Raw genomic sequence first — 27,909 nt, 5'->3', positions numbered from 1 at the left:
AATAACAAAAACAGATTCACATAAGTGTAAGAGATTACCAAGCAAATATTTGTCATCTGCCACCTTTACTACATGAAAAATAAGTGACTTCTTCCAACCACTCCATTAAATACCATTTTAAATCCCATCACACACCGCCGAAGCGCACGCACAGGATTATGGGATATGAGAGGTAGTGAAGGACACATCTGTGCAGCCTTCAAACACCTTCTGCTCACGTTCTCTGTCGTTTACTTTACACAAAGGGCACAGCATTGAGATGAAAGACACGAGACCACCCGAAAAGTGTCTCATGTGAACACAGGGGGCTCCACTCACATCTGTCCCAGTCCAGCTTATATGAACCTCTGTGAGTTCATGCTTTGCATTCCATCTGCATTTTGACTGTAAAGAGTGCACTGTCGCTTTAATTCTCGACGTGGAAATGATGGCTGCACTGCCGCTTCCGCTTCATAAATGTCACTGGACGACATGACCGAATGAGTAAATAATGACAGATGTTCAATTTTGGGTCTGCATAAATTAACACCAAGATCTGGCAACCCGGCTGATCTCGTAGTCATTTGGCCAGCGGGTGGAGACCCTCGACAGGGTCACATTTAATGTTTACTTTCTGCACCGTGCTTCATTTTCTAACAGTTGGCAGTGAGAATAACATTCACCCGTAGGTGCGGCGGAGATATATTGAAAGCAACTGTGCGTGAGAGAACTCAAGCGAACATTGTGAGCTTTGAAGGCAACAGCTTAATGTGATTGTTTTATGTGTAGAAGGAATGTAGAGGAAAAACAAAACTGAATATATACAGACAAGACAACCTGGAAAAATAGCACCAATATCCACACCCGACAAACCTGCGTTATGGATATCATATAAATCTTGCACCTGATATTATTGCGATATTAAAGAGTGCCAGTTTGTCAAACACTGTAAGCCAATAAGCAAACAAATCTGCTTTACACCATTCATAAAACACATCAATATTTGATGAGTTAAGCTCTGAAGCAGTTTTAGATTGGCTGACAGACACTGAGCTGTCTGTTACTTTGTAACATCGAATCATTTCACACATTATACTCCAGGATTAACAAAACTTTACAACCCAGGGTTTAAAACCAGGGTTAAAACATCAATCCTAAACTAAAAAGCAGTTGATTTAATGAAACGTAACCCTGAACTATGAAACTGCAGTAAAATTCTCCTCTTGGACCGGCTGTACCACTTCATCTACAAAGTCTTTAGAGATCTTTTTGCACATCATCGACTGCCGAAATGTGGCGTGCAGAATGCCAGCGTGGGTGGAAACTGAGAGACGCTCTGAAGAAATGCATTATTAACATCAGGAGATTCATTCTGAAGGACTTCACCGCGGTAAACAGACTCACGTGCTGCGGCTGAGTTCTCCCGCTTACCGCCGGATGACTGAGTCAGATAGGACATGAGATGTGACGAAGCCTCCAGGAATACAAACATTCTCTGATCCACATCTAAAAATAATCTTAATTGATAAGAGCGATCTGACATTAGACGCGTTGTGAGCTGAGCTTTTGTTCTCCTGTTCCTTTATAACAAACATTTTTACAAACCAAGAATCGTTGAGAATGCAATAGGGTAGACATCTTCAGATGTTTTATAAATAAAGTTAACCAATGAAACTCCTTATTTGCTTAAAGATCCTCTCTGCCATTGCTTTTGAATGTTTACTTAGAAATTAGTTCACTTTCACATGTTGGTCGACAAACATGACTGTTTTTTCTTCTCATCAAACTTTAATGTTTCATTACACTTAAATGACTTATTTTTTTGAACACGTGCCCCCTTAACTGATAAATAATCCTTTTTAATCATATAAATTCAATAGCCCAACATCACTCTTTTCTTTCCTGTTAGCTCAATATTTCAACTCTGATCTCTTTATGGCAATTGAGCCCTGCTTGTTTCCTGATGACAGGCACCTGCGGTCTGATCAAGATCTTCTGTTTCCCACAATCCCTTTCAGCTAATCCTCACAACACACACCTGACGTGCTGCCCAGAGAATCTCATTTGCGCTAATACAGTCGTGTTTTAGCCCCATCCATAGAAATGACAGAAAGAGTATGAACTGTTTTTCAAAATCGACGTCTTTATCTAGATGAGCGGCGGTCCCACTCCCCCCGCGGGCTTCCCCTTCCATTCATCCGGTGTTTCCTGAGAGGGCACTTGACTGATGGTCTGCCAGGCCGGGTTTGTAATTACGGCACATCTACAAGAGCTACTTCATTCAGCAAACTGAATAGGACTCGATCGGTGAGCTGACGTTAATGAACACGCCAGAACATTTTGCCACCGAGCGTGTACATAGAGGAAGACAAGACGCCTGATGAGTGTGTCAGAGCGACAGGTGCATATTTTACACTGTTTGCTGAGCTCTTCACGCCCTTATAATTCAACAGACCATTTTGTTTTTGTCACAGTACATCTGAAGCTTCACTAGATTACAATACATCTGAAATATACAATAAACTAAAATATAAAGACAGTTCTGCTTGACAGCAGTTTTGTCTACTGATCCTAATGCGATGCAGTCTTACAGTACTACACTTACTGTTGCTATGGTTACCTGCATCCTCTTTCAAGCATCTTCATAAAGACGGTACTATTGTAATCAAACTTGTGTTGTCTCTGAAGGCGATGTCAAAGCGTTCATCACAGTATGCATTTCACGATCGACCTGACAGGTGCACACATAATAACAGCTTTTGAAATCTGCATTAAATTACACGTTCAAAAAACAATCCACACTGAAATGTCATCATTTCTCCTGGATATTAATAGAATTAATTGGAGAGTAAATGGAAACGTTTTCTTCATGCAACACACAGACAATTTATTCAAAACTGCATTCAAACAGACGGTTTGATAGAAAGCTCGCCCATTCTGCAGCAAAGCTAGAAACAGAGCGGAGAACCCTGGAAGCAGCACGTCTGCAAACACGAGGTCTTTTCGTGCCCCTACAGCATCCAGACCTGCTCTCAGCTTCCTCTGACTAACACGAATCAATTGAAGCCGGCTCCCCCGGGACAGCCGGCGCTGAGACAAAACTCAACAGTCGATTGTAATTCAGGGGATGCAACTTCAAGCACGCCAGCGTCACAATACCGTGGTAAAAGATACCACAGCTCACAAAAACTCAACACAATGCACAATGTCCTTCTAATCAGAGGTTTGGATTGCCAGCAGTAGCTTTCTGCTGGAGCCAAATGAGCCGCTGGCCGGTGCCGGAGCTCTCCGCTGGGCTTGGAGAACAAACCGTCCCGCTCTTTTGTTGTGAACAATGGCGACCGGCTGAGGGTTCTGACACCACAGTGGAGACTTATTTACTTTTACTGTGAGCTTTGAGAGGGTCTAGATTCTTGTGTCAATTTGTTGTTACCTCCGCAGAAGGCCAGACCCTGTCGTTTAGAGCCGCTTCGGGCACCTCTTCAATGAAAGAATCAACAAACCATTACAAGCAAGATGCAAGAACAGATAACCCTTCAAAACTGAGAGGATAGGGACAGACAAACCGAGATTAAACACCGGGCCGGGTCAAGATTGCATTTAAAGACATTTTTCATTGGTGTTTGTAGTCAACACATAGACACACCTGTGAACGAATATCAGGTTATTTCAATATTAATGCATCAAATTGTTTGGCAAATGCAAACAGCTTATAACTAAGATAATGAACTTTATTACATGATGTAAAAAATATTTACTGAACAATGGTTTTATTAAATGTGTTATTGTTTGTTGCTTTTTAAGCAATATGACAAATAACATTATACAGCCATATGAGGAAATTTTCTTTTTTAAATATATGATTCAAAGATGTATTAACAATTTTCAATGCATGCTATGTAGTTTAGCATAAAACAACACATAACACATGAGCAAAGCTTACAGAGTAAACTAAATATTATTAACTGATGTATATTAATGTAAAAAATCAATGAATCAAACTCAATGAATATACATTATGTAAAAATCATAAAAATCCTTTTAAATAATACTTTCAAAATTAATTTTTTTGTCCATTTGTACCATACTCCCCATATTTTAATAATTTAACTTGAGCAATTAAAATTTTAAATATATTTCAAAACTAAACACACAAACAAATCTTATTAAAGAAAAAAAAAGGATATATTTATATTAATAACTCACTGTTTGTTTTTATGTATAATAGAATAGAAATCATCATAAAAATATTTTCAAAATTAAGAGTTTTGTCCATTTCAAACTATTCTCCTTATATTTTAATAGTTAATTTAACTAGAGTTTGGGCATTTAAAGCAAATATTGTACAAATAAACCTTCCAAACTTTTGGTCACTAGTGTATATATAGTGGATCAACATAGTCATTCACTCTCAAACTTTTACACACACTCATTTGATGAGAATTGATTTGAAGTGTTTTCATACGGTAAAGCCTCTGAGAGGAGGAGAAACACGCAGAGGAACCGTCAGCACAAGCTGTGGCAGATGTCTGTGTTTACCGCGGTAAACCGACTCAATCAGCCGAACTCTTACGGGAACACTGAACATGTGGAAACTGGAGAGTCTAATGAGACCATTTCCTTCATGAAATGACACACCTGTGAGGTGGATTGGACCACCGTGTCAATTTCAGACCTTGATTCAAGGCTAATTGTGTATAGTTAAAAACCTCACACAGGGACACGACTGAAATTCAACCAAACAGATTAACACTTCTGGCTGCAGAGCAACACACACAAGATCAAGACAACCTGTGCTTTATATTTCACCTCAACCATAAAACTGAATATTCATCTTCAGCACAAAAAAATTAAGGAACGTGTGCCAAGTTGAAGTACACTGGGAACATACCGTATGCTTACTGTTCTTTTAAATATGTAAAGCACGCAGTACGCACAATGCATTGGGAAACATTAAATCACATGACTTCACTACATTACTTGTTTAATGAACACGAGTGCTGTCCAGTTATCATTCCAGGACAAAAATTACAGTCGCATTACATTTTTAATGTAATTTATGTAAAATGCCTTAACATTTGACAGGCTGATCACTCATCACACTGGAAATGAAAGACTGAGCGCAGTGCATTGTGGGATGCCATATACACACTCCACATTCTGGCAAAGTCTTATCAGTGTTTAATGCATAGAGAAAAAAGTTTAATAGCGCACATAAAACTGAAAGAGTAATATATCAACTAGATGAATAAATATTTTACATTTTGAGATAAAATACTCTTTCTCTGTGAAACTACACTAACTAATGCTTATATCAAAAAGTTATGTTTGAATTATGAAGTAAAAGGGACACAGTAGTTCAAAAAAACTTCATTTATTCTCTCTAATTCCATTTCAAACCTGACTTTCTTTAATCTACAAAACCAAATAACGATAAACCCCATTGACTTCCATTTTATGAACACAAAAGCATTAAGTAATTTCTCAAAATATCTGTATGACATTTCCACGCCTCTAAACACGGCGTGGCACAACACGAAACGTGATTGGTTGCTTTGTCATATGGCCTCTTGGGCGGGCCTCGGCTAAAGAAAGCGGCGATAAGTTCCAGGCCTTCAGTAGGCTACGCGAGACTAAACTAAACCCTGAATAAATTCACATCACTGGGCTGAATAAAGAAAGTTTCCCCGAGTCTGAAACGCGAGGCTTGCGGATGATGAAACTTTTAAATCCATGCTTTTATAATGTTAAGAGGTGGGCGAATAAATTACTAGTCAAGCATTGAGGCCAGAACGGCTTCATTTTAAAAAGCGAGAGAGAGAAAGAAAATCCACACAGGCACGTTAAGTGTTTCATTACACGTCCTACATTTCTTCATTCTACTGGATTCTGAAGACGAGCTGAATGAAGAAGCAGTCACGATCAGCTGAGAGTCATGACGCAAGTGTGTAATTGTGTTTCACTGGGATGCACCTGAATTACACACCATAACGTAAAACGTATGTAAGTTTCTTCCTCTGCTTAAATCTCCAAATTGCTTTCATGAAAACGTCCACCGTATCTCTGTCGTTTACAAAACTACAAATAAATATATAAGCACACTGAATGAATTTAGCTGTCCATGATGGAACGTGACCCATCACAAAGACATTTCTTCTGAAATGGTTGAACTCTGGCAGACGTCACAAGCAATGTCAGGACTGCTCTTGTCATGTCAAATCATCTCTTAAATCCCTGTGAAGGGTGTGGGGGGGGCTAGGTGGTTCAACTAAAGGTTTCCATCAAAGTCATAAAGCTATAGCAATGAAACAGACACGAATCGAGTCATGTGTCGTGTCATTTTTCTGCCTGTGTATCACCTATAAGCTTGTTTACTGCTGACATACACACTGCATTTAAACCACAGTACACGGTTCCTTTTACTACAGTAAAACAAATGTTAAATAATGAGAAACTGTAAATATAACACCGGATATGATGCGTGCGATTAAATCCTCTCCTCTGGTCTCTCGAGGAGCGAGAAGATCCCTCACACAGACTCAGAGTAACTACGGTTATAATTCTCGTGCGTCCAGCCGAGGTGGACAGATCCATCTATCGCACAGCTGGCCAGAGTTTGATTCATTATCAGACGCCAGCTGCCGTTTCAGAGCACAACTGGACTCGGCTCATTCCTCCTGCCGGCTGGACACCTCCTGTACCATTTTTCTCCCTAAACACTGAAGTGTCCGAGCTTGTTAGGAGAGAAAAGAGTCCGCTGGCAGAGCGATCAATGGCTGCGGTCAATCTACAGACATCAATGATAGCTTGAGAGTGCGGGTGATCCAACACGATCTCTTTGCAATTCATAAGAAGTGTATAAGGGGGGTTATTCGTGTGATTTGAACAATCTCATTCGTCCGTTTTTGCGCTTTTATTTTTCATTTTTGAGTTTAGGCAGATTCTTCTTAAAGAGTTGCCTTCTTCATTTCAAAAATTACCTTGAAAACTTTTTAGACCTTCATAAAGCAATATGATCTCCAGGGCTGTTCCTTTTGAAGGGCGTTTCTCCTGCGTTCCGCAATTTATGTAACCCTGACACTTCTGACCTCTCTCTAAAGATGTTTTTTGCAAAAACACCTGACCGTTTGCTTGGCCCTTGCGTCACAAATTCTTCATCACCTCAGGAAATACTGTTCAAAAACATGTATTGTGACCTTATTTACGAATGTTAATTTGCATAAATGTCTATAGACAAAAATGAGCAAACAATATCCTGTTAATTGGCAACATCTGTTGTGTTTGATGTCCTGTGGATGTTTGGTCTCACATTTAAAAGCCGATAATGATGATTAAGTAACACACTGTCAAAGATTTTCTCATGTGCCACCTTCTTTAAACTATGAGAATGTGTTTATTACTTGAAGTCTGGAAATAAATACCTATGGCTCAGTTGACAGAGCATTGAATCAATAACACAAAGGTTGTGTGTTTGATTCCCAGGGAACACAAAGACCCAAAGGACTTCCTGTGTAACACAATGCTATCAACATTCTGAACTGAATCGAAAGAATATCTTTGAGATTTATTTATATATTTAAGATAAAAAAAATTATTAAACAGGAAGTACTGTTGAAAAGATGAATAGCTTGAAGTTGCTTTGGATAGAAACATCCACCAAATGCATTAATGTAAATAAATTATAATTCGGTTACATTATTAAGTGCACACAAATTCATTTTTTTTTAAATAAGACCTGCACTGTTATAAAAAATAAATACACCAAAAACAAATTTTATAATAAAACCGTGAATCTGTACAAATCACTTCTGCACCCTAAGTGAAGTAAGGCTGTCGAACGATCAGTCGTGATCAATCGTGTGCAATTTAAAAGTTTTGGTTTACATAATATACGTCTGTGTATACTGTGCATAATAATTATTTGTATATGGTATAAATACGCATGTATATCTATATATTTAAGAAACATTTTCATATTTATATACATTTTTAGTAGTGGTGGGCATAGATTAATTTTTTTTAATCTAGATTAATCTAGATTAAAATGGCTCATTTGAATTCTGCCGAAGGCATTCAGAATATGTGTGCTACCCAAATAATGACTAAAAGTAAGTCTTTGAGAACGGGTTTCTCAAGCCAGGTGGCGCATTAGACCAGGGGCTCATCTCCTGTTTCCAAAATGCATCACAAACTGCTTGAGAAAGCTGTTCTACTATGATAATTGGTGATGGAAATTAAATTATGTTCAATAAAATGAACTTGTGTTTACTTCCGCATTAGCTAAGGGATGATTTGCGTTTAGGTGGTACTTGAGACTGGAAGAGCTCCTACAGTACATTTACATTTAGTCATTTAGCAGACGCTTTTATCCAAAGCGATTTACAAAGAGTGAGGGAGCAACAAGCGATATGTCATACAGAAGCCATAACACATTAGATCTCAATACAAAGTTACTGGTTTCAACTAAAGCTAGACCACTACCTGTTGAGAGAAAGTTTTTTTTTTTTTTAAACCAATTCTGCATTGCACAAGGTGCAAACAACATTAGTCTTGTCGATGTTTCTATTGGGAAGCTTCTTAAAAATTAATATTCCCTGAAGCAAACCCGGCGGCTTCATAGCTGCATCCATGTTAGCACGTCCCGTTTGATGCGGTAATTTCACAGTAACGTTATGTTGTGTTCAGACCAAACGCGAATGGCGTGTCAAGCGCGAGTGATTTATATGTTAATGCAAAGAGCCAATAGACCTACTTGCTGCGCGAATCGCGCGAATGAAGCCCTGGTTATGAGATGATGAGGCGGCTTCTGCTTCCGCGAATGACGCGAATCACGCGAGTTGAAAAATCTCGTTCTCGCCCCGTACAGTGCAGTTAAGCTGGTATACATCCGCGCTAAAATATCAAGGTGAAAGTCATCATAGCTTTCGTAGTATAGACCCAGCTGCCAACCCAACTTTGAGAATAGATTAACGGCGACATTTTTTTTAACGCGCGATTATAGTCTCACTGCGTTAGCGCCGTTAACGCCGTTAACGGCCCACCACTAATTTTTAGATTTATATATACCTATATATAAAAATGATACGCGCATGTGTATGTGTGTGTATTCAAATTTACATAAATAGTGTATAATTCTCACAGTTATAGCAGTCGTTTTACAGTCGTTTTCCAAAACTACAGAAAAGTCCCGAGACTTACAATGTCCCATTAACACGGTAATTAAATCTAATGTCTATTAGCATCTATTGCCACTTGGTCCTCTGAGAGGTGTACTAACTGACCCCGTCTCAGCAGCTGTCTCCACGCTTATTAATATAAATATACACCAGTAAAAGACCTTAAAGAATCCTTGGAGCTCCGACAGCAGCCTCCCTAGATGAAGATCTGAAAACTATCAGCAAGTGGAAAAGCGCTCAAATGCTGTTGTCAGAGATCATTAGCGAGTCGACAGGGACGACACTCATCAAGACCAGAACAAATGTGACGAGACAGGCCACACGAACGACCCACACATCTCGCCCGACCATGAGACGGCAATTACAGAACAATGTCACACCCACAACACTGCTATTACGGCCGACGTGTGCTTTATTGCAGAAGTGATGATGAAAAGATGCGGCAGGTGCTTTCTGGACACTTTTACTGATGCGGTCACAGAGAGAGGTCAGGAAATAATGCTTAAGAGCCGCCCGCGTAAGCACCACCACCTAACGCTTGATCGTGGCTTTTATTTACGCTGGAAGACTACAGCAAAAATGCTTTCCAATTAAACAAACTAGGAACGAACGGAGGGTTAATGTTTAGAGAGCTAAAAGGCCAACGGTTGCGTGATACACTGAGATTTCTGAAAACAGTGACAAGCTAAGATGATGCAGCCATTAGCGGAAACGAGTGCATCGTTGTTGCGATGCTATTGACTTTTCACTCGCCTGCTGTATGACATTTGTTAAGCAGTTAATTGGATGCTTGTTCAGTTTTTTGTCTCCGAGATTTAATCCACTTCTCACGGTTACAGCTGGAAGACTTGAGCCCTGTCATTCGCCTCAGCTGGGAGAAAAACAAAAGACTTCACCATCTGAACAAGGGAATTGCAAACAAAAGCCGGAATAAGTCTTATAGTTTTCACGCTCTGTCGCTTAAATGAATGTCATACATCTCTTCTGCTGCACATTAACACACTACCTTCTGGCATCTAAACATCACTTTTCTACATTCATATAATAAGAAGTTCTGTGTTATGTATGAGCATTGTTGAAGAGATAATTCATTAAACGTACTGATGCTACCAACTTCAAGTGTGTTGTTTCTGTTCTTATACTAGAAGAACAAAACAGAATTGCAAAACAAATTTCCAACCATATTCAATACACTCTCTTCATTTGCCATTGGTTGGAAATTGATACTTTGCCTTATAATCGTACAAAAACATACAATTATTAGTAAAAGGAAAAACAATAATGAAGACTCAATCCTAAACTAAAGATAACTGATGCAAATGCAGATCACACCAAAATGTACAAATAAACAAATGAGCAAAACATATAAAAGTTATATCTCGTAGTGTGATGTCCATTGTATGACATTTAAAGGCATCTAGTGGTGAGGTTGTGAATTGCGAACAGTGGCTCACTTTCAAAACACTACGGTGGCTGACACAGGGCTAAGATTTCGTCATGTTCTCCTTATTTGCCGAAGGAGATAGCGTATTTACGAAACGCGTTCTATAGAGCAGTTTGTCCATTTAGGGCTACTGTAGAACATGGCGACTTCCATGTAAGGGGACCCGCGGTGTAATTAGATAAAAATAGCTCATTCTAAGGTAATAAAAACATAAAACTTCATAATGTAAACTCTTTACACACCTCTGAACACATAGTTGTGTATGTTATATTGCATTTCTGTCAATAGATCCTCCAAAAAAATTATACACTGGACCTTTAAAATGAAAAAAGCACAAATTGACTCCCCTAAAAAAACAATAAAGTATTAAAACTGGGACAGTTAAAACTTTGCTGTCGCCTGACATACCATAACAAACAGCTAGAATAAATGCAAGTATTTTTTGTGAGCAACAGTTAGAAAGTAGCTTTAACCCAGGTGTAAGTGCTGAGATAGATCCTGAAGTGGATGTTATAAGCGTTAGTCACACAGATCTGTGCTGTCGCTCGTGAAATTTTAATGGACAATTAACCGTACGATTAGTACAGCTGTTTGATATTTGCTCTGCGGAGGGTCCGCCGTAATAACAGTAATTCTATCATGTGGGGTAAGGAAAGATTACAGCGTAGACGGGATTCGATGGAGGAGAAGGAGGGATTGTGTGTTAAAGCCGGTTATTATATTTCCGTTCATCCGTGTCATGAACCAATGCCATCCGCCCTGGCTTCAGTTCAGCTGTTGGTCACTGACACTCCACAACTCTGTCTAAAGCTATTAAGAAGAACGAATTGCAATATAAGTTAACTCTATTGACAGTTTTTGTGACATAAATTCAATTATTTTAAAAAGTTGTTTAACCGTGCACCTCTGGATAAAGCAAAAACTGTCGATTTATTGCAATATTGAAGTGGGAAAAAATGGTGCCAAAGTTTAAGAGGCCACAACAAACACCCACGTGTTATCTTGCCCTTGCTTTCTGTAAGCAACATCCACAAAACAGTGAGTCCGAGTGGGTTCACGACCCCAACAACAACAGCATAAAGAACATCTAAATGCGCTTTCCTGTAGCTCGGTGGATGGAGAAGGATGCTAGCAATGCCAAGGTGGCAATGCCACATACACAGAACCAAATGCATAGTATAATGCATTTTGGACAAAAGTGTCTGCCAAATGCATAAATGTAAATCTATGTATATTGCATGTACTTAAGAAACTTACTTACATGTACTTAAAGTTGATAAGCTCTGACATTGGAAATAAAACACACAGCAAAACCATTCTTGGCTGTTTGACTCAGACTTTAAAAGTAAAAATGCAAGTGGTTTAAACTAGCCCATCAAGGCAAGTCAACTCACCTATTTCCCTGGAGATCTGCACGAACGCTTCCACACCACTTTCCCCATAGTTTCCTTCGGAGGCCAGCGTGGAGACGTAGTTCCAGCCCATCGCCGTGACTATATCCAGCATGGCCTGCGCCTGGTAAGAATCCGGTGGAACGACGCGAGAGAAGAAGTCGTAACGGGTGTTGTCGCTAAGCTCCGGAGCCGTGGACGCATAGCTGATCTGAGGGATCTACGGAAGGAAACAGAAGAGGGTTTTAATTTAAGATCACAGAAACATTGAAGGGACGGCTGCATCACAACAAATAGAAGAACATGTTGTCTATTTAGACAGCAAACTAGATGTTATTTCGTGAACGCAGCAGCTGGATTTCACAAGTAGGGTTCTGAAACTGCATAATATGTGGGGTGGATCCTGTCTGCCTTTAAGCACTTGAGTACAAATTTTGGGGGGGTTTAGGAATGACAAACGTTACCAAGAACATGACCAAAATTCATGAAATAAGCACTTAAAAAAAAATCTACGTCTGAGACCAGTCAGATCAAAGCAGAGAGAAAAACACGCTATTGAGAAGGAAGGTGTGCCGCTGAGAATTCTGGGTAATGGAGTCAGAGCCGCAGGAGGTTTGACTGTCAGATTCATTTTTCTTGAGGAAACCAGTAGTTAGAAGAGCTCACGGCTGAATTATTCCTAAGCATTTTCTTAAAAAAAAACACTTTTTGAAATGCGGCACACGTCAAGCTGCACAAACTTCAAATCCAAACATCCCCGATGGCTCTACAGTACACAATCAGACCTTATTCACCGCTTGAAGCCCAATTCAAGGGAATTTTTAAGCACGCTCAACAGCGTTAGACAAAGACGCACCGCCCTCTTTCTGCAGGTACATGTTTGTAATGGATTTATGAGTAATGATGCCGAACGAAATTGTGACATTGAAAAATACCTCACATTTATTTGTCCCCTGAGGTGGCCTGTGAAATTGAAATCTATGCCAGTAAAGACTGACGGATAATCAGGTTTTTGATAAAACACAACAACTTGTGTGCGATTTTAAATATTCGGTCTACAACAGACGACTTCACCGCGCTGAGCGTCTCACACAAAAATCCCTCATCTTCACAAAGTAATGAATCACAATCTTTCATGAAGTACACCAGAAGCAAAACAATATTTCATGAGGCAACTCAAATAAGACAACAGGAGGTCAAGATACATAAAAACGAAGAAGATAACTTATTTTTAAAGCATAAGGTGAAATAAAAGTAATATCCCCCTCAGAGAGAAGAGAAGCATATTAAAATGATCTCATAGTTTTTTTGCACACCCACATCTTGAGCACCTTAATAGAGTTACCAAAATTTCACATTTCCAGACGCCTATTAGGGCATCGCTTCGTGAGCACAAGAGTAACACTTTACATTAAGGTACCCCTTGTAAAGTTCTTATAAATGTGTTCATTAATAAATGATAAGTTGTTTACAAATGTATTATAAAGCAGTTATAACTGCACAAATAAAAAGGGGGAATCTAACGAAATACCCAAATAGTGAGCCATTTTACCTCCCATGTTATAAATGCTTAATAAATTTATTATTTATAAGCAGATTCATTATAATATTAAATATGTATTTATTATTTATTGTAGAATCAGAATTCTGGTTCACAAGGCTACATCTCTGCTGTGAGTCACATATTGAGAGATGTTGACAGCCCATGAAAGTGCACTTTAAAGAAAAGTGGATGCCTGTGAAGTATTCATTCACAGCTTAAAAACACCTAACTTACAGTATAAATGTTAAGAGTAATATATGTTAGCAAACCATGAAGGTGTGCCTTAATATAGTGGATTCATGTGAACCATTTATCAATGAGTTATGAGCATAAGTAACCTGTGAAAATGCACCTTAATGTAAAGTGATTACCTGTATAGCATTTATAACATGCAAGTTAAAAATGTCTCAATATTTGGCAGGTATTTCCAAACGACTTATTAAATGCTTTATAAAGGGTACCTTAATGTAAATTGTTACCCGTGTTTTTTACCATTGCTATGTGAATTCAAGTCCGAATCATCTGCCGGCTAAGAATATTATGAGTCTGACACATTCACTAGCTAAACAAGTCCCATGATTAAAGTTTCATCAGGATATGTGGTTATGTACATATGTTTAATCATACATTTTTTAATCCATTTTAAAATATGGAAATACAAATTGATGAAGAAATGATCCTTGTGTCAATAATGAAATAAATCCACCCAGATATCTTCTCAAGAGAGTTTTCTTCAGCTATACTTATCATTTGTAATACTCGAAAGGGCTGGACATTTAAAGCAATTCACTGAAAAACACTGACAAGCTAAGAGGCAGTAAACTCTTAATCCATTATAATCCTCTTCTTCAACATTTCCATGAGCAACAGATGTATTTAATTTAACAAACAGATATAAAATGAAAGCAAAACCTTAGTTTACTTATAACATTTAAGCCTGTGATGGATTTTGGAAGGCGGTCAAACGTGACAAAAGCTGATTCCAAGCTTGTCAAGGAAGGGCTTCAACGCTGACCAAGATTTTGAGCAGTTCTGCTTTAGGATAGAAACCATTTGGGAAGAACGCCGGATGTTTTATATGCTTTATAACAATTAACACACAATGAAAGCAAATGACAAAAACAACTGAACTAAAAAACAAGAAGTGGTCATGAAGATATCTTTAAGCATTGATCCAATACCTCAAACATTGCCATGAAAGCCAAACACACAATTTAAAAGAAACCCTCTACATGAATTTCAATTTAACCACAGAAACAACACAACATAAATGAAAGCCATTGTAATCTCCCAGAATGCATTGCGCTCGTTGTTTCTTTATACCGCAGAAGAGACATCAATCATGTGAAGTTTGTTTGCGCTTACGGTATCTGATGAAATACACACTCACATATACACTAACAATGGCGTTATGTAAGCGTGCATTCATTTTAGATGTGTGTCAGGTCGGGTAATGAAGCTGTCTGACTGTGAGGATGCTGTGTGTGTCTGATAGATGATTCTCTAGCGCTGCTAATTAACCTTCGCACACACTTTTATTGTAAGTTCACATGGTATGCGTGAGAATTGAACCTTAACAGAGAGCGCAAACGCAAGCATGACCACACAAAAAGTGCATCCTCATATAATTATGTCTCCATTGATGAATGTTGACATCACGGCGCTCTGACGGTGGTGATTGATATCCTATAGTCATGAACTATTAAGAGTGTGTATGTGTGTTTATGTGCATGCATGTGTTTGTGTGTGCATGCAAGCTGAAAAGACGTGCTCACACTGACTGCAAATTACTGCAACTTTACTGCCTCATTGATTTTCTATTAAAGTAACTCAGACATCAGAAATCAAAAGTTCAGTCTCCCGGTACTCATAATAAAAATCATTTCTTTAATATCTCAATTATTTCTCCTAGACATCAATGAGTTTAAATGGAGCCAAATGGAAATTTTGCAGGAGTCTCATCTGAGTCTCAGAGATTTCTGCTTAGTAAGAATCTCACAAATGTCTCTAATCAAAAGTCTTCATTGTTGAAGATATGAAGTCAAACATTCTCATCAGTTTACACAAATCCAGGTTATTTACCTCTACAATCTACATTTACTTTACACCTCCATACTCTCTGTGTAATTCAACTATTACAGTCCCATTTGTTCCTGTCTTTATAGAGAAATACAGACATGAAACACATCCGAGAACTGTGAGAGAGCAACATCAGAGCAATGAGATTTTGATTCGAAAAAATTCAAAACCAGCTACGAGCATAAGGTCGCATTCAAGATGATGAATCTCAGACAATGACAAAACCACATTATACACATTATACTCTATAAATCTGTTGAGTATTGATGTTGTACAAAGGATCAACATCATAAACACCTTATCCCACATCCACAGACACGAGGAGACCGCAAACCAAACCAAAGGAACTGATCCATACCATTAACACAACAGCCAAGTAAATCTCAGGCGGTCATAATGCTTTCGCTCGATATGCTATCAATGCCATACTGACCACAATGTGAAACAGAGAGCGGAAACTTCGACTCCAAATGTCATCAAGCGGCCGGCCGTTTCCTTCTCAATGAGGCGGATCGCTGACATTGTGCTCGGCTGATAATGGCTGCAGCGGGGTGTAAATGCGGGTCATGGTGCCTTATCTGCTCAGCGGGGTTTACAGGAGACCGACTGCCTTGGCAGGTGTCCTCGTACCGACTTCCAGCATCACAGCGGCAGACGCGAGATTGATGTTTAGACTGATGTCAAGGAGACAGATTAGCCGACAACACTTATCTGCCTGTTAAAGACCGCAGGGTCAGTCGCTTTTCATGAAGAGCTCCATAACGTCACATATGAACGGAAGTGCGCCTACGTTTGTCCGAGCAATAAAGTCAGATTAAAATCAAAACATGTTTTTGATTGACAGGTGAAGAAACCTGTCAGGTGATAATGTGACGTGCTAATGAACCAGCTCGCTGTTGGATTCAGGCCATATTTTGCTCATTTAGAAAGACTTTTACGGGTAATTGATCCACCGCAGCTCAGCAGAATCTAAGCCTCCGGGATTGAGATGTCTCTCCGGAGTTTCACCCCGTCCCGGACGAGATAAGCATCGGATGGGTTTACTTATCATCCCAACTTGCAAGACTTTGTGAGAAGAGACGCAGCACACTTTACTTTAAATCGAGCGTCAATCAAATGAAATGGATTCTGGTTGTTATATGAATTGTATTATTTATATAAATCTGTACATGTTTATGCAGTAATATCCCCCATAAGCGCCATCACTTACTACCATTACCAGTCCCCCACAGTCAAAACACGTCACGTGACGGACCATAATCCCCATTTGAGATGTCAACAAACAAACTCTCCTGCGCCGTAACATCTGTTCCAATTAAAAACACGAGTCTAATGCATGTTTGATCGTCTCTGAGCTTTCATTACATTCACAAACGTTCCCTTAGCATTTGCATCCATGCAACAATAAGGTTCACCGGCTCTTTGTAGCTAAAAGATTTCGTGACTGATTCAGAGTTTTGATGTCTTCCTTTGAATCTGAATACATCTCTATCATATTGTTAAGTGAAGGTGAACGGGGAAACATTGTTATTCAGCCCGCCGCTCACAGCTCAGGGTCTCTGGGTTGAAGTGCATCATTTACCTTCAGCTTTCATTCCACTTCAATAATATATGAGAGCCGCACACTTGTAGCTTTGTTAATTCAAATAATATTTATGAAGTCCTTGAATGTACCGCTTGACTTAACCACTCGAATATTGATCCAGAAATTGTTTTATGATTTATTCCTATATAAAGTGAGGTTTGTAGATCTCGGACCATTACTGAAAATCATGTGGAATTTTTTTTATTGTTTTATTACAAATGTTGTAGATGTGTTTATTTAGGAGCACATTACATTTCTGATCTTACTGTTCTCATCAAAATAATTTAAGCATTTCTTATAAATACAGCAGTACAAGGTCACGATTTAAAAGAGTTTAAAATGTTGAAACTTACTTCAGACAACATTTTTTATGTATGCAAAAATTGACGTATAAATTCTCAGAAAATGTATTTATTACCAATATAATGAAACATCTGTTTAGATTGTATTAAAACCCTAATGATAGAAATATATGCAAAAGTGTTTTTTAAAGAAAGAAATGATAGAAGTTAATGTGTTATCAATGTGAAAACAAAGGACTCACCTTTTTAAGAGACAACATACTTTGTAGGATTTATTTGAATTAAAACCGTGCAAAACCGAAGCAATAAAACCCAACAAATGAAGACGGGATGGCTCTTTATAGATTATTGAACAGATATCATATTTTAATTCATGAAGATTTAAGACGAATATGACGAATATATATGGAAATCTATGCTTAAAACACAAAGAAAATTGCTTTGAAAATTGTATAAGAGACTTCACACTGGTATTCAAACAACAAAAAACTGACATCTATCAGTTTAGTAAAAACTTTTGTAAAAACCGGATTTTATTTCATCTTAAGGTTGATGTTTGCATGGAATTGCCCATTTACTTATGATACAACAAGGTCAATGTCAAGCCAAGCCTACTGCAAAGAAGATGCCAAGAAAGAAAACTCCAGCACATTTGTGTCCTAAAGTTTACAACCAGATTTAAATCTTCAACTTTACAACCACAACAATTTTGGACTCAAAATAAGGCATTTCATCTTTTGCACAAAAGCACACACCAATATCACGTTAAACAATAGAATGAATCATCTTTATATTTTAAATAAAAAGTATGACGAGTAATCTGCTGTCTACACTAGCCTTCTCTCTCTCTCTCTCTCTCTCTCTCTCTCTCTCTCTCTCTCTCTCTCTCTCTCTCTCTCTCTCTCAAAATCTGTCTTTTAACACAATAACAGATCCAATGCTTCTGAGCTGGGCATTTGTCATTGATAACACTGACGGCAATGTTATCCGTTCCCCTCGCATGTGCATCACAGAAGCATTCTAATGAGCAGCGCTGCTACTACATCATTTCTTTGGCGGTAGGCTGTCAACACACATCAGATAAACGTGTGGGTGGTCTGTTCATCCATTTGATGAAAACAATATGATGAGCTGAAAGTTGTTGGGAAAAGGAACAGATAAAATTTAACAAACCCAAAGAATTTAAAGACCGTCACCTTAAATGCTCCAAACCATCCTCATAAAATTCAAAGCGGTGGTTATATTTAACGACGCCAAGACAATCTTTATTGTAAATTTTCCTTCGGTGTAAAAACATAAGAATGAATTCTGCCCAGAGAAAAAGATGAGAGGTCTTCAGAGATTTATTCTGCTGGAGGTAATTGAAAAGATTAAGCAACATATTAGAGTTTGACTTCAGAGCGACGCGAAGACCGAGAGACGGACTGAATTTAAGTTATCAGTAGATGTCGACGGTGAAGGCACTTTTAACAGAACAAGCAAAATGACATTTAACGTGCGACATGAAGGATGGGATGGAAATCAAAGCACTGAAGTAAAATTGCAATTAATAATTCAATGCATGTCTGTAAAAATGAAAGACTGTCAATTTTGTCTTTGCATTACATATGAATCACTGATGGGACATTCAAGGACAGTATAGACCGAGCCTTTCGTTAAGATGTTTTGCTAGGTTTTCTAAATGTTCAGTAAAAATGTAAAACGATGATTTTTCACATGACAGTCCTCACATGAAAAATATAAGTTTATAAAATAATAATTTTAGACACATGCAGAATAACAAACAACATGCTAACCATGTTTGAGAACAGCTTAGCAACCGCATCACTAAGCCCTAGCAACCACCCAAAACACATCAGCATCACAAAACAACAACATGCACAGACAAAACTTACTTTATCTTGCTAAAATCTATTTTTTACTTAACCCTGCATGACACGAAGAGTGCAACCGCAGCAAGACTAGAATCAAAGGTATATACTGAAGGTCTCTTCACCTTAAGCCCTGATGCTGAGAAAAGAAGGATAGATGGAGAGGCTCATGGTCAGATCCCCATCCACCTCGTTCTCAACAACACTCTGACACAACATTCTGTTTTCGAGATTATAAACAACATATCACAATCCTTGGACACAAAAAAAGACAGATGTTCACTTGAGAGATCCCCGTACACCAGCGGTGCAGTTTGGACCGCTCGACCTGAATCCCACCTGTGGTAGGGTTAAAACTCATTATAGGTACAATACAGATTTCAATAGAAGAAGAGTTCAATGAGATCATTCCCTGCAATCATTTATTCACTCTCATTTGGTTGTAAACCTGTATGTGACTCTTTATTTAGTGGAACACAAAAAAAGATATTTTGAGAAATGTCTCAGTGGTTCTGTGTTTATACAATAGAAGTAAATTGTTCGGTTATCAAAATATCTTCTTTTGCTTTCTGCAAAAATAAGAAAGTCAGTAAAGATTCACATTCCTCAGATCAGCTCCAACAGGACCATTCAATCCGATGCGTTAACACACGTATTTTTTATCAAATCTCAATTTGCGGCTCAACGACACCTAACAGCTCTCCCATAACCTCCGACTAAAACCTGATCTTTTTGTCAGATGCTTTCACACCTGAAAGAAAAAAAACAAAGCACAGCTGCAGGCGTACCACATGTGAAAAGCCCACATGACAGACAGAAGCACATGGTCTCCATCAGACGGCCAGCTGAATGAGATGGTGAATGTAGTCTGCTGTGCAAGCGCTCCACTGGGCACCGGGCCGAATAAAACTAGGCAATGAGAAAACCATCCCTGCCAACACAAAACAATTCATCTTTCATGAGCAACAAGTGGACCTGCGCTTTGATATTATTCTGTGATGTTGCGAGCGAGTCAAGCCCACGCTGCTCACGCCGGTGCCAAGTGGCAGTATTGTTGATGGAAGGAGCTGTTACTATTGCAAAGTTAGCATTTGCTCTCAGTAAAACAAGATTCATTCCAAGTTGAGAGGGAATTTATACATTGCATTTGCAGTAGATTATTAACCATGGTTTTACTACAGTAAATGTGTAGTAAGTGTGTTTTTTGAAAGATTGACTAAATTTATTTGTGGCTGCTATGGTTACAATAGTTGATTTTCCTATGGGGTCAATGAATCAAATTCACATGTCAACAGCTGATGTGGTTTTCATGAATCTTTTAATTAAAATCTCTGTGTGACGAAAAATAATAATGCGGCAGAATGAAAGTGCTGACAGTAACATCAGGTTCTGTTGTCATTAAAGCAAACACACACAGACCCGACACTACACATGATTACTAACTATAGAAACATGAATATAACATTACATAACATGATGTGATGCTATGTGTCGTGAATGCTGAGTTAAGCAGCAGTCACGGTCAATACAAGACGACAGTAGACGTAAATAAATAACATTTCAAGTGTATGAGATGAATATGTTTAAAATAAACTTCACTCATCATGCCCTCGCTCTTAAAAATAAACATGCTATAAGGGTTTCTTCACAGCAATGCCATAGAAGAAAAAAAAATTGTTTCCTAAAGAACAGTCAAATTTCTTTCTAACCTTTTTATAGTCTCTAGATCCAATGAAAATTCGATTTGGTGCAACTCAGTTTCTTTGGATTTAAAGGTTGTTTGTGGAACTATACATCCTGACAAATAACCTTTTTTTAAGTGTTGGGACCATAACCATACAAAATTGTGAACATAAATGTGAGAAAACTCTATGAACACAGAAATATTTAATGCTGTCTCAACTAATACAAAGTCATGAATTATTCGAGTATGAGAAACTTAATTCTTACAGGTTTTCGTGATCATCATTGACAAAATTCCCCAATGAGAGAAGAAGTGTGACCTTCTGTCTTCTCCTCACTGCCGACATTAATTATGAACGTAACAGACAACAACGCTGTGGTCAACTATCAACTATTTATGTTTACAGAGAGCCTCCGTGGTTTTCTTTCAAAGAGTCTATGGATCGATGTCTGTCAAGATAATGCATTCCCTACTGTAAGCTTGTCTGGCAAACACAAAGCCAAGGTGACCTACATGTGAGAAAACTCTTCAAAAACAATCAGAGCTCATTCACAAACACCGTCTAGGTTATGAAAAGGTCACTGAACACACCGTACACACGTACCATTTAATTCTCTACAGTGTGCAGTGTACAAAATTTGACCGTAAATACAATTTTAAATTAACCTACATCTCATCCCATCAGTCTCTCTGAACGGAGTATTACTCAGCACAATGTTCAAGGCTCGAATCTGCCTGACATCACCGTTTTTGAGAGAGCGAGACCTCCAAACATCACCTCTCACATTAAACATCCTTCCGTGCTGTAGAGATGTGCTTTATCTAGCCTTCTTTATAATAATAATGCTTGCCTATACCTTATTTCAAACTACACTTCATATAATAAAATAAACCCTCTCCTCCACTTATAGTCTGCTTGTCAGTCACAACAAACAGACCTAAATAAATTCTCATCACAACGGTGTAAGGTTGTTTTTTGTAAAGTGTTTCAGCATCAGGAAAGACACCAGAGTTGTTCCAACAAACAAAACATATGTCATAGATGTGAGATAAAATCTGGAAGAAAATTTGTGGGGCACGTTCAAATATGGAAATATTGAGCTTTGGTGCATATTATATATTCTGATGGAAGAAGTAGCAAACATTCAATTCATACAGACACTTGCAAAAAATGTACTATGGTATTAGTTAAACTATGCCAAAAAAAGCAAAAGATTACTTCACTTTTACTATAATAACACCACTGTTCATTTCCCTAAAAGGAACATTCTGCATTAATATTGCATATTACAAATAGTGGGCTATTCTGAGTGCAGGCAGTTTAAAGCAAGGTTCATTAAGATGGAGAGAGAACTCGGGGGATTAAAAGGAGAAAACGAATAGGATTAGTGGCATATAGAGCGTGACCCTAAAATGTTTCTCTCCTAAATATGAAAGGAGCCGCTCGGCACGGATCTCCGTGGCATTTGGGTGACATTTACAGCCGGAGCCGGAGGGGATGTGGACCATGTCCTTCTAATTTAGTAATTAACCAGGGTTTCATTTCTAAATTTCAAACAGAGCCAATAAGAGTGTCAACACCTGTGAAGGAGCGCGTGTGTGAATATCTGCTGCTTGTCTGTTTGCATAGATCTGTTCATTAAGATCTGAACCTGTGAATACCTGTGATTGGTTAATTGATACGTTTGTGTGAATGTGGCTCGTTCTGCGCTGGATGTAATGATCCATCACACCTAGCAGTTCAGTTTGAGAGTTTGCTGTAGTGATGATGGGCTGTTAACACAGTAAACTTTCACCACATTGACCATTAGCACGAAACTGCAAAAGAAAGAGAGAGAAAATAAAAAAAGGGTGCTAAAAGAAACGAAGAGTGTTGAAATTCAGTGTGTTTGCATCAAAAAGATTATGAATGAAATACTAGACCACATCAAACCGTCTTTTTTCTACAAGATGCATGTGCAAAACCAATATGTAAATTGTTTACACGGTATATTTTGTATTATTATGAAATGATGTGCATCAATGAAAAGGACAGATATAAATCACAAATGTTACATTAATGTAAATCTCATTGCGAATAAAGCTCATGTGCAGTCCTGGATGTTTAAAACACCTGATGATGACCATGGCTTAACAGAGTCTCAGAAACAAGGTTTAAACGACCGCTGAGAGATGCAGGCCAGACATGAACCGCATGAGTTTCAGAGCGCTTTTAATTCATTACGTCCCCCTAAAGAGACATTCTGTATCAACACCATCAGCCGGATGTTGTCAGGACCCCTGAGCCACTGTAAATGAGCAGTAAAACCAGCAGTCGGTCCGTCGCAATACTGCAAACACCTGGAAGTTACTGTCAGAGCGGTGAAACTGTAGTGACCTGCTGACAGAAGGCATGAGGTCGCTCATTTGGACAGAATGAGCCCACGCTCGCTCACTGTCTGTATGCGAGACGCTGTCTCTTATAAACTCAATAGTCTACTAGTTCGTTGGGCTGAATAAAGACTTATCAATTGTTTATAAAACTGAATTAGTAAACTCAATTTCAAGCACAATTAAGACAAACTTTTATTTATACATGCCTTTATGAAAATTAACCATGTTTTTACTACAAATAAAAGTAAAAATGTATGGTTACTATAGTTAAACCATGCTAACCATAGTAACAGTAACCATAGTTTTACCGTGGTATGTACATTTGCCATGAAACATTATATTATCACAGGATATCACAGAGACTAACAAACATTAAAATCTTGGCAATTTGATGGTATCGAATAGTAATACTATGGTGCTTTAATATATAGCTTAATAATATGTATTTAATTTATCAAATAATTATTTTATTTTATTATTTGATATACTTTGAAAATAAACAATTATAAACATTTAACAAAAAATAATGGATCATTTAAATTAATATACCATTGTTGTCTTTCCGAAACCTTGTATGTCCTAATTTGCGGTTTTCCAGGAAATATTAATATTACTTTTTAAATGATTAAATACTGTGTTGTCAATGTTTACAAGTATTTTTTATTGGTTAGATATTTGCAAAACACATTGACAGACATAAGGATTAAATATTAAATATATTAAATAAAAATAATTCTTATTTACTGACCAAAGTGTACAACTATGTGAAGGATACATTAAGACATACATTTTAAAGTTAGACTTATAATTTTGATGTCCTTTCCACTATTGAATATATCTTACATTATTTAGTTCAATAACATCACAACTAACTGTAATTAAATTACAGAAAAAATAACACTAATCCCTTACTTTACTCTTTCAAGGGAACAGTAATTAAATTACAGAAACTAATTACTTAGTTTCACCCAACACTGGATATACACTATAGAATTGCTCTAATAACTAAAACATGAGATGGAAAATTAATGCTTATACTTTATGAATATTCTTAATAATGCAAAAGTCACTGCTATGTGTGCAATTCATGAAGAGTATCATGAAAATGTGTAATTGAGAAGCGAATCATAAAGCCGATGCCTCCAAGCCGCTCTTGACTTCCACATGACCCAATATCAGCACATTACAAGAAAAAAACAATAAACGTGAACATTTACAAGATGATGTTCCTAATCGACACATGGAAACACTACAGAAGAACAAAGTTCCTGCTACTGTAGAGCAAACGCATAATCTGACACAGCCCGAGGGGTGAAATCTAGATTAATCCAGTGGGTGTGGACCCAAACATCTACAGGAGGATGAAGATGCTACAGATGGAAAAGTTTTGAGGAAAAGGAAGGCAATAGGCAGAAGTTGCCATAAACCCTATTTAGCTGCGGAGCACAAAGCTGTCAGAGTCGATTAATTCAGCTCGTGTGGAGAATCCACAACAGTGCCTTGCTAACACAAGAACACAGAAGCGTATGACTCTCAGGGGAACGCGCTAAAGCACCTTTTAGAATACAAAACAACCGCCACGGACCCACAGCAGACTCTGGTGCTTGTGAGGCTTCCTGCGATATTTTACAGCACAAGATGCTAAATGGAGACGTTGCTATTTACGCTTTCAAACAGAAACCTCAGACCACTGTAGAGATTGTAAAGGCTTTCGGGATTTGTTTCAGATGGAGTTTATATTCGGAGGCACTTTGATCGTCATGAATAGCTTATGAAACAAAGTGAACAAACTGTTTATGGGGACGTGGTATCAAGTCTCAACCCCAGAAGGCAAAACACAGTCTCTTCTTCATCTGTTTGAGGGTGAACTGCAGAATAAATGTATGGATTAAAGTTACCAGGTTAATAAAGATGCGTGTGATGAAGAAATAGTTGCAACGTTTAGCGTCTACAAATCTTTCAAAGACAATGAAACATTCATATCCCTGAGCAAAACTATGCTGCAGGGTTGCCAGATCTGCACCAAAAACTCACATCACTCATAAACCAAAAACAATTATTTCACAATCACTTCTTAAAAAATCCCTGTATTGTAGTCTTTCATAAACAAAATATGTTATCTTAAGAAATCCGGCTGATGAGTAAAACCTATCCACCTGGCAACCGCATGGTGAACTTTGTTCTTGTATAATAGTTAATAACAGTAGGAAGTTGTTATATTATTATTTATAATAGAGCTCCCAGTAGAAATAAGAAAACTACAGATATTAGATGTAAATGAGGCAAAAGAACATAGTATGCCAAACAAAACTTTCAAAGTCCGTCCTGCTTTTAAAATAAACAGCATAATATTACTTTGAAATGAATACCATACATTAATGATCTCAACAGTTGAATGTTTAGCAAACTTTATCATTTATTAAATATATTGCATTCACCAACCTTCTCCATATAATTAAAGTAAAAAACAAAAAGCCCGACTTGTTTGATATCTCATTGTGTGTTTTTCATATACACCTAGCAAACCTCTGCTAAAACGTCTAAATAAAAGCACCCGTCAAAGGCACCTTTTTCATCAAATTCTTTTCTTTTTGTGCGTGACACGTCATTCGCGGTTTGATTTGCGTTCAGTGTATGCATTATGGATTCCAGGTCTGGTTTTATTGGTTTGTTTTGCTCGGCCTAGCAGGAAATTTCTTTTTAAGTGGAACAGCCGTTGAGTCCTAAACCACAGCGAAGGCAGGGGGAGTAATCTACATTTGAATGGGGGCTTAAGTGAATATTTTTCTTTCTCGCTGAGGCCTGGTAGGACGTTAACTGAGGTGAGGGAATTGATCCAGAAAAGCCTGAGCCTTTCTTGCGTGCTTACAGGTTGTAAGAGACGGCGAATGGAAACACGTCTAGTGTTTTTCACTACTATACGCTAAATGCTCAAATGAAGGGAATATGACAGCAAATACAGGCAAAAATTCTTATGATGAAAACATGTTTTTTGTGTATCCAGATAAAATATGACCCGTTCATGTTTTTGCGAGATTCAGCCGCCCGCTGTCTCGACAAATACAAACTCCATCAGACCATCACAGGTGTGCATAATCTGCTGTGAAATGACACTGTTTGAGACAAACCTCTTAAAACATCAATTCTTCTCCATCTGTCCATCAGAAAACATAAAGCGATGTGGGGATCAAAGACGTCCTCTGGTCTCAAGATGAGTCTTTAAAAGATATGAAATTCTCAGGAAAGATTAATTACGGCTGCAGACTTTCATCCCCGCTCTCTTCTCATCACTTCTTTCATGTGTCGCACACAGAATCGACACAGGAGATGTCTGTTTTGTGCCGAATTTAAAACAGTAAATGCTCAGAGCTCCTGCTGAGATGAGACACGCCGATGTCAACACCATCATAAAGACAAGAGGAGACGACAGAGAAATAGATGACTGATGGATGGACAGACAGGCAAAGAGAGAGAGAAGGACAGATGGACGGAGGAAAAGAGAAACAGACAAAGAGAGAAATGGATGGACAGAGAGAGAGACTTCTGGACTGTTGGAGAGACAGAAAACAGACAGACAGAAAGATCTTTAGACAGATAAACAGACAGAAAGAAATGAAGATGGATAGACGGAGACTAAACAAATGTGTTTATCAACACTAGAACTATTAAAGTCTGTGCGTATTAGAAACTTGTCAACAATTTATGATTTGTGCGTAATCTCCGACAGCAACAAACAAACATTAATTCATTATTTCTTGATTCATACGCTCATTTGAAATGAAGTACCTTTACCCAAGTTCTGTGCCCAAGTAACAAGTCTATCAAAGTAATCTTCCACTATATGAGATGAACGGCTTGTCTCAGCTAAAGCTCGAAAAACAAAACCAATTTAAAACGACATGTTAAACATTGCTGAAAATATTCGCATAACAGTAGGAGTCTGGCAATTTGCCAGTGATATGAATATAAAAATCTCAAACAAACTCTCCACTGATGTCCGTCCCTGCTGAAATCACATTAGATCTCATCTGAATTCTAAATTATTATGCTAATGTCTTCCATCCGTTGGATTCCCTTGCCGGTATTTAGTTCCTCAAACTGTTTTTATTTCCACCTGAAGTATGTAGTGCCAGACAATTTGGATTTTCCTATAAAGACTACGAAACATGATATATCCGATTGTTCAAAAGTTGCAGATGGCGATGCTAATTTAAAAAAAGTGTGACATAAATGTCAAAGTTAATCTTATCGCTAGTCACAGGGAATAAGAAGGAGTGGCACAGCAGCGTGTTTCTTTCTCAGTGAGGTCACAGAGGATGCTGGGGGATGGTACCGGTCTGGATCAGAGCACGGGTTGGCAGTCATCCTGGTGTCGGAGGCGTGAGGGAGCACAGCCCTCGACAGGCTTCCTCCAACCCTCCGATTCACCGGAGGGAAGCCCAGGCTCTTCCTGTCCAGGAATGTAACATGTTTGGTGGAGCA

The 27,909-nt window shown here is 38.2% G+C and overlaps 1 protein-coding gene across 7 annotated transcripts in view; it reads right to left on the bottom strand.

The window, feature by feature from the left end:
- Window positions 1-27,909, bottom strand: part of grm8a (glutamate receptor, metabotropic 8a) — a 106,499-nt gene that overhangs the window by 53,111 nt on the left and 25,479 nt on the right. For all 7 annotated transcript variants that reach the window (XM_056748975.1, XM_056748976.1, XM_056748969.1 and 4 more), the window contains one exon: window positions 11,994-12,210. In XM_056748975.1, the coding sequence (XP_056604953.1) occupies window positions 11,994-12,210 (217 nt within the window). The remainder of the gene's footprint in view (window positions 1-11,993; window positions 12,211-27,909) is intronic.

This window comes from Triplophysa dalaica, chromosome 5, assembly GCF_015846415.1.
Source record: "Triplophysa dalaica isolate WHDGS20190420 chromosome 5, ASM1584641v1, whole genome shotgun sequence".
Classification (NCBI taxonomy): Eukaryota; Metazoa; Chordata; class Actinopteri; order Cypriniformes; family Nemacheilidae; genus Triplophysa; species Triplophysa dalaica.
Note: the sequence above shows the minus strand (reverse complement) of the source record. Positions and strands in the feature narration are given on the sequence as shown.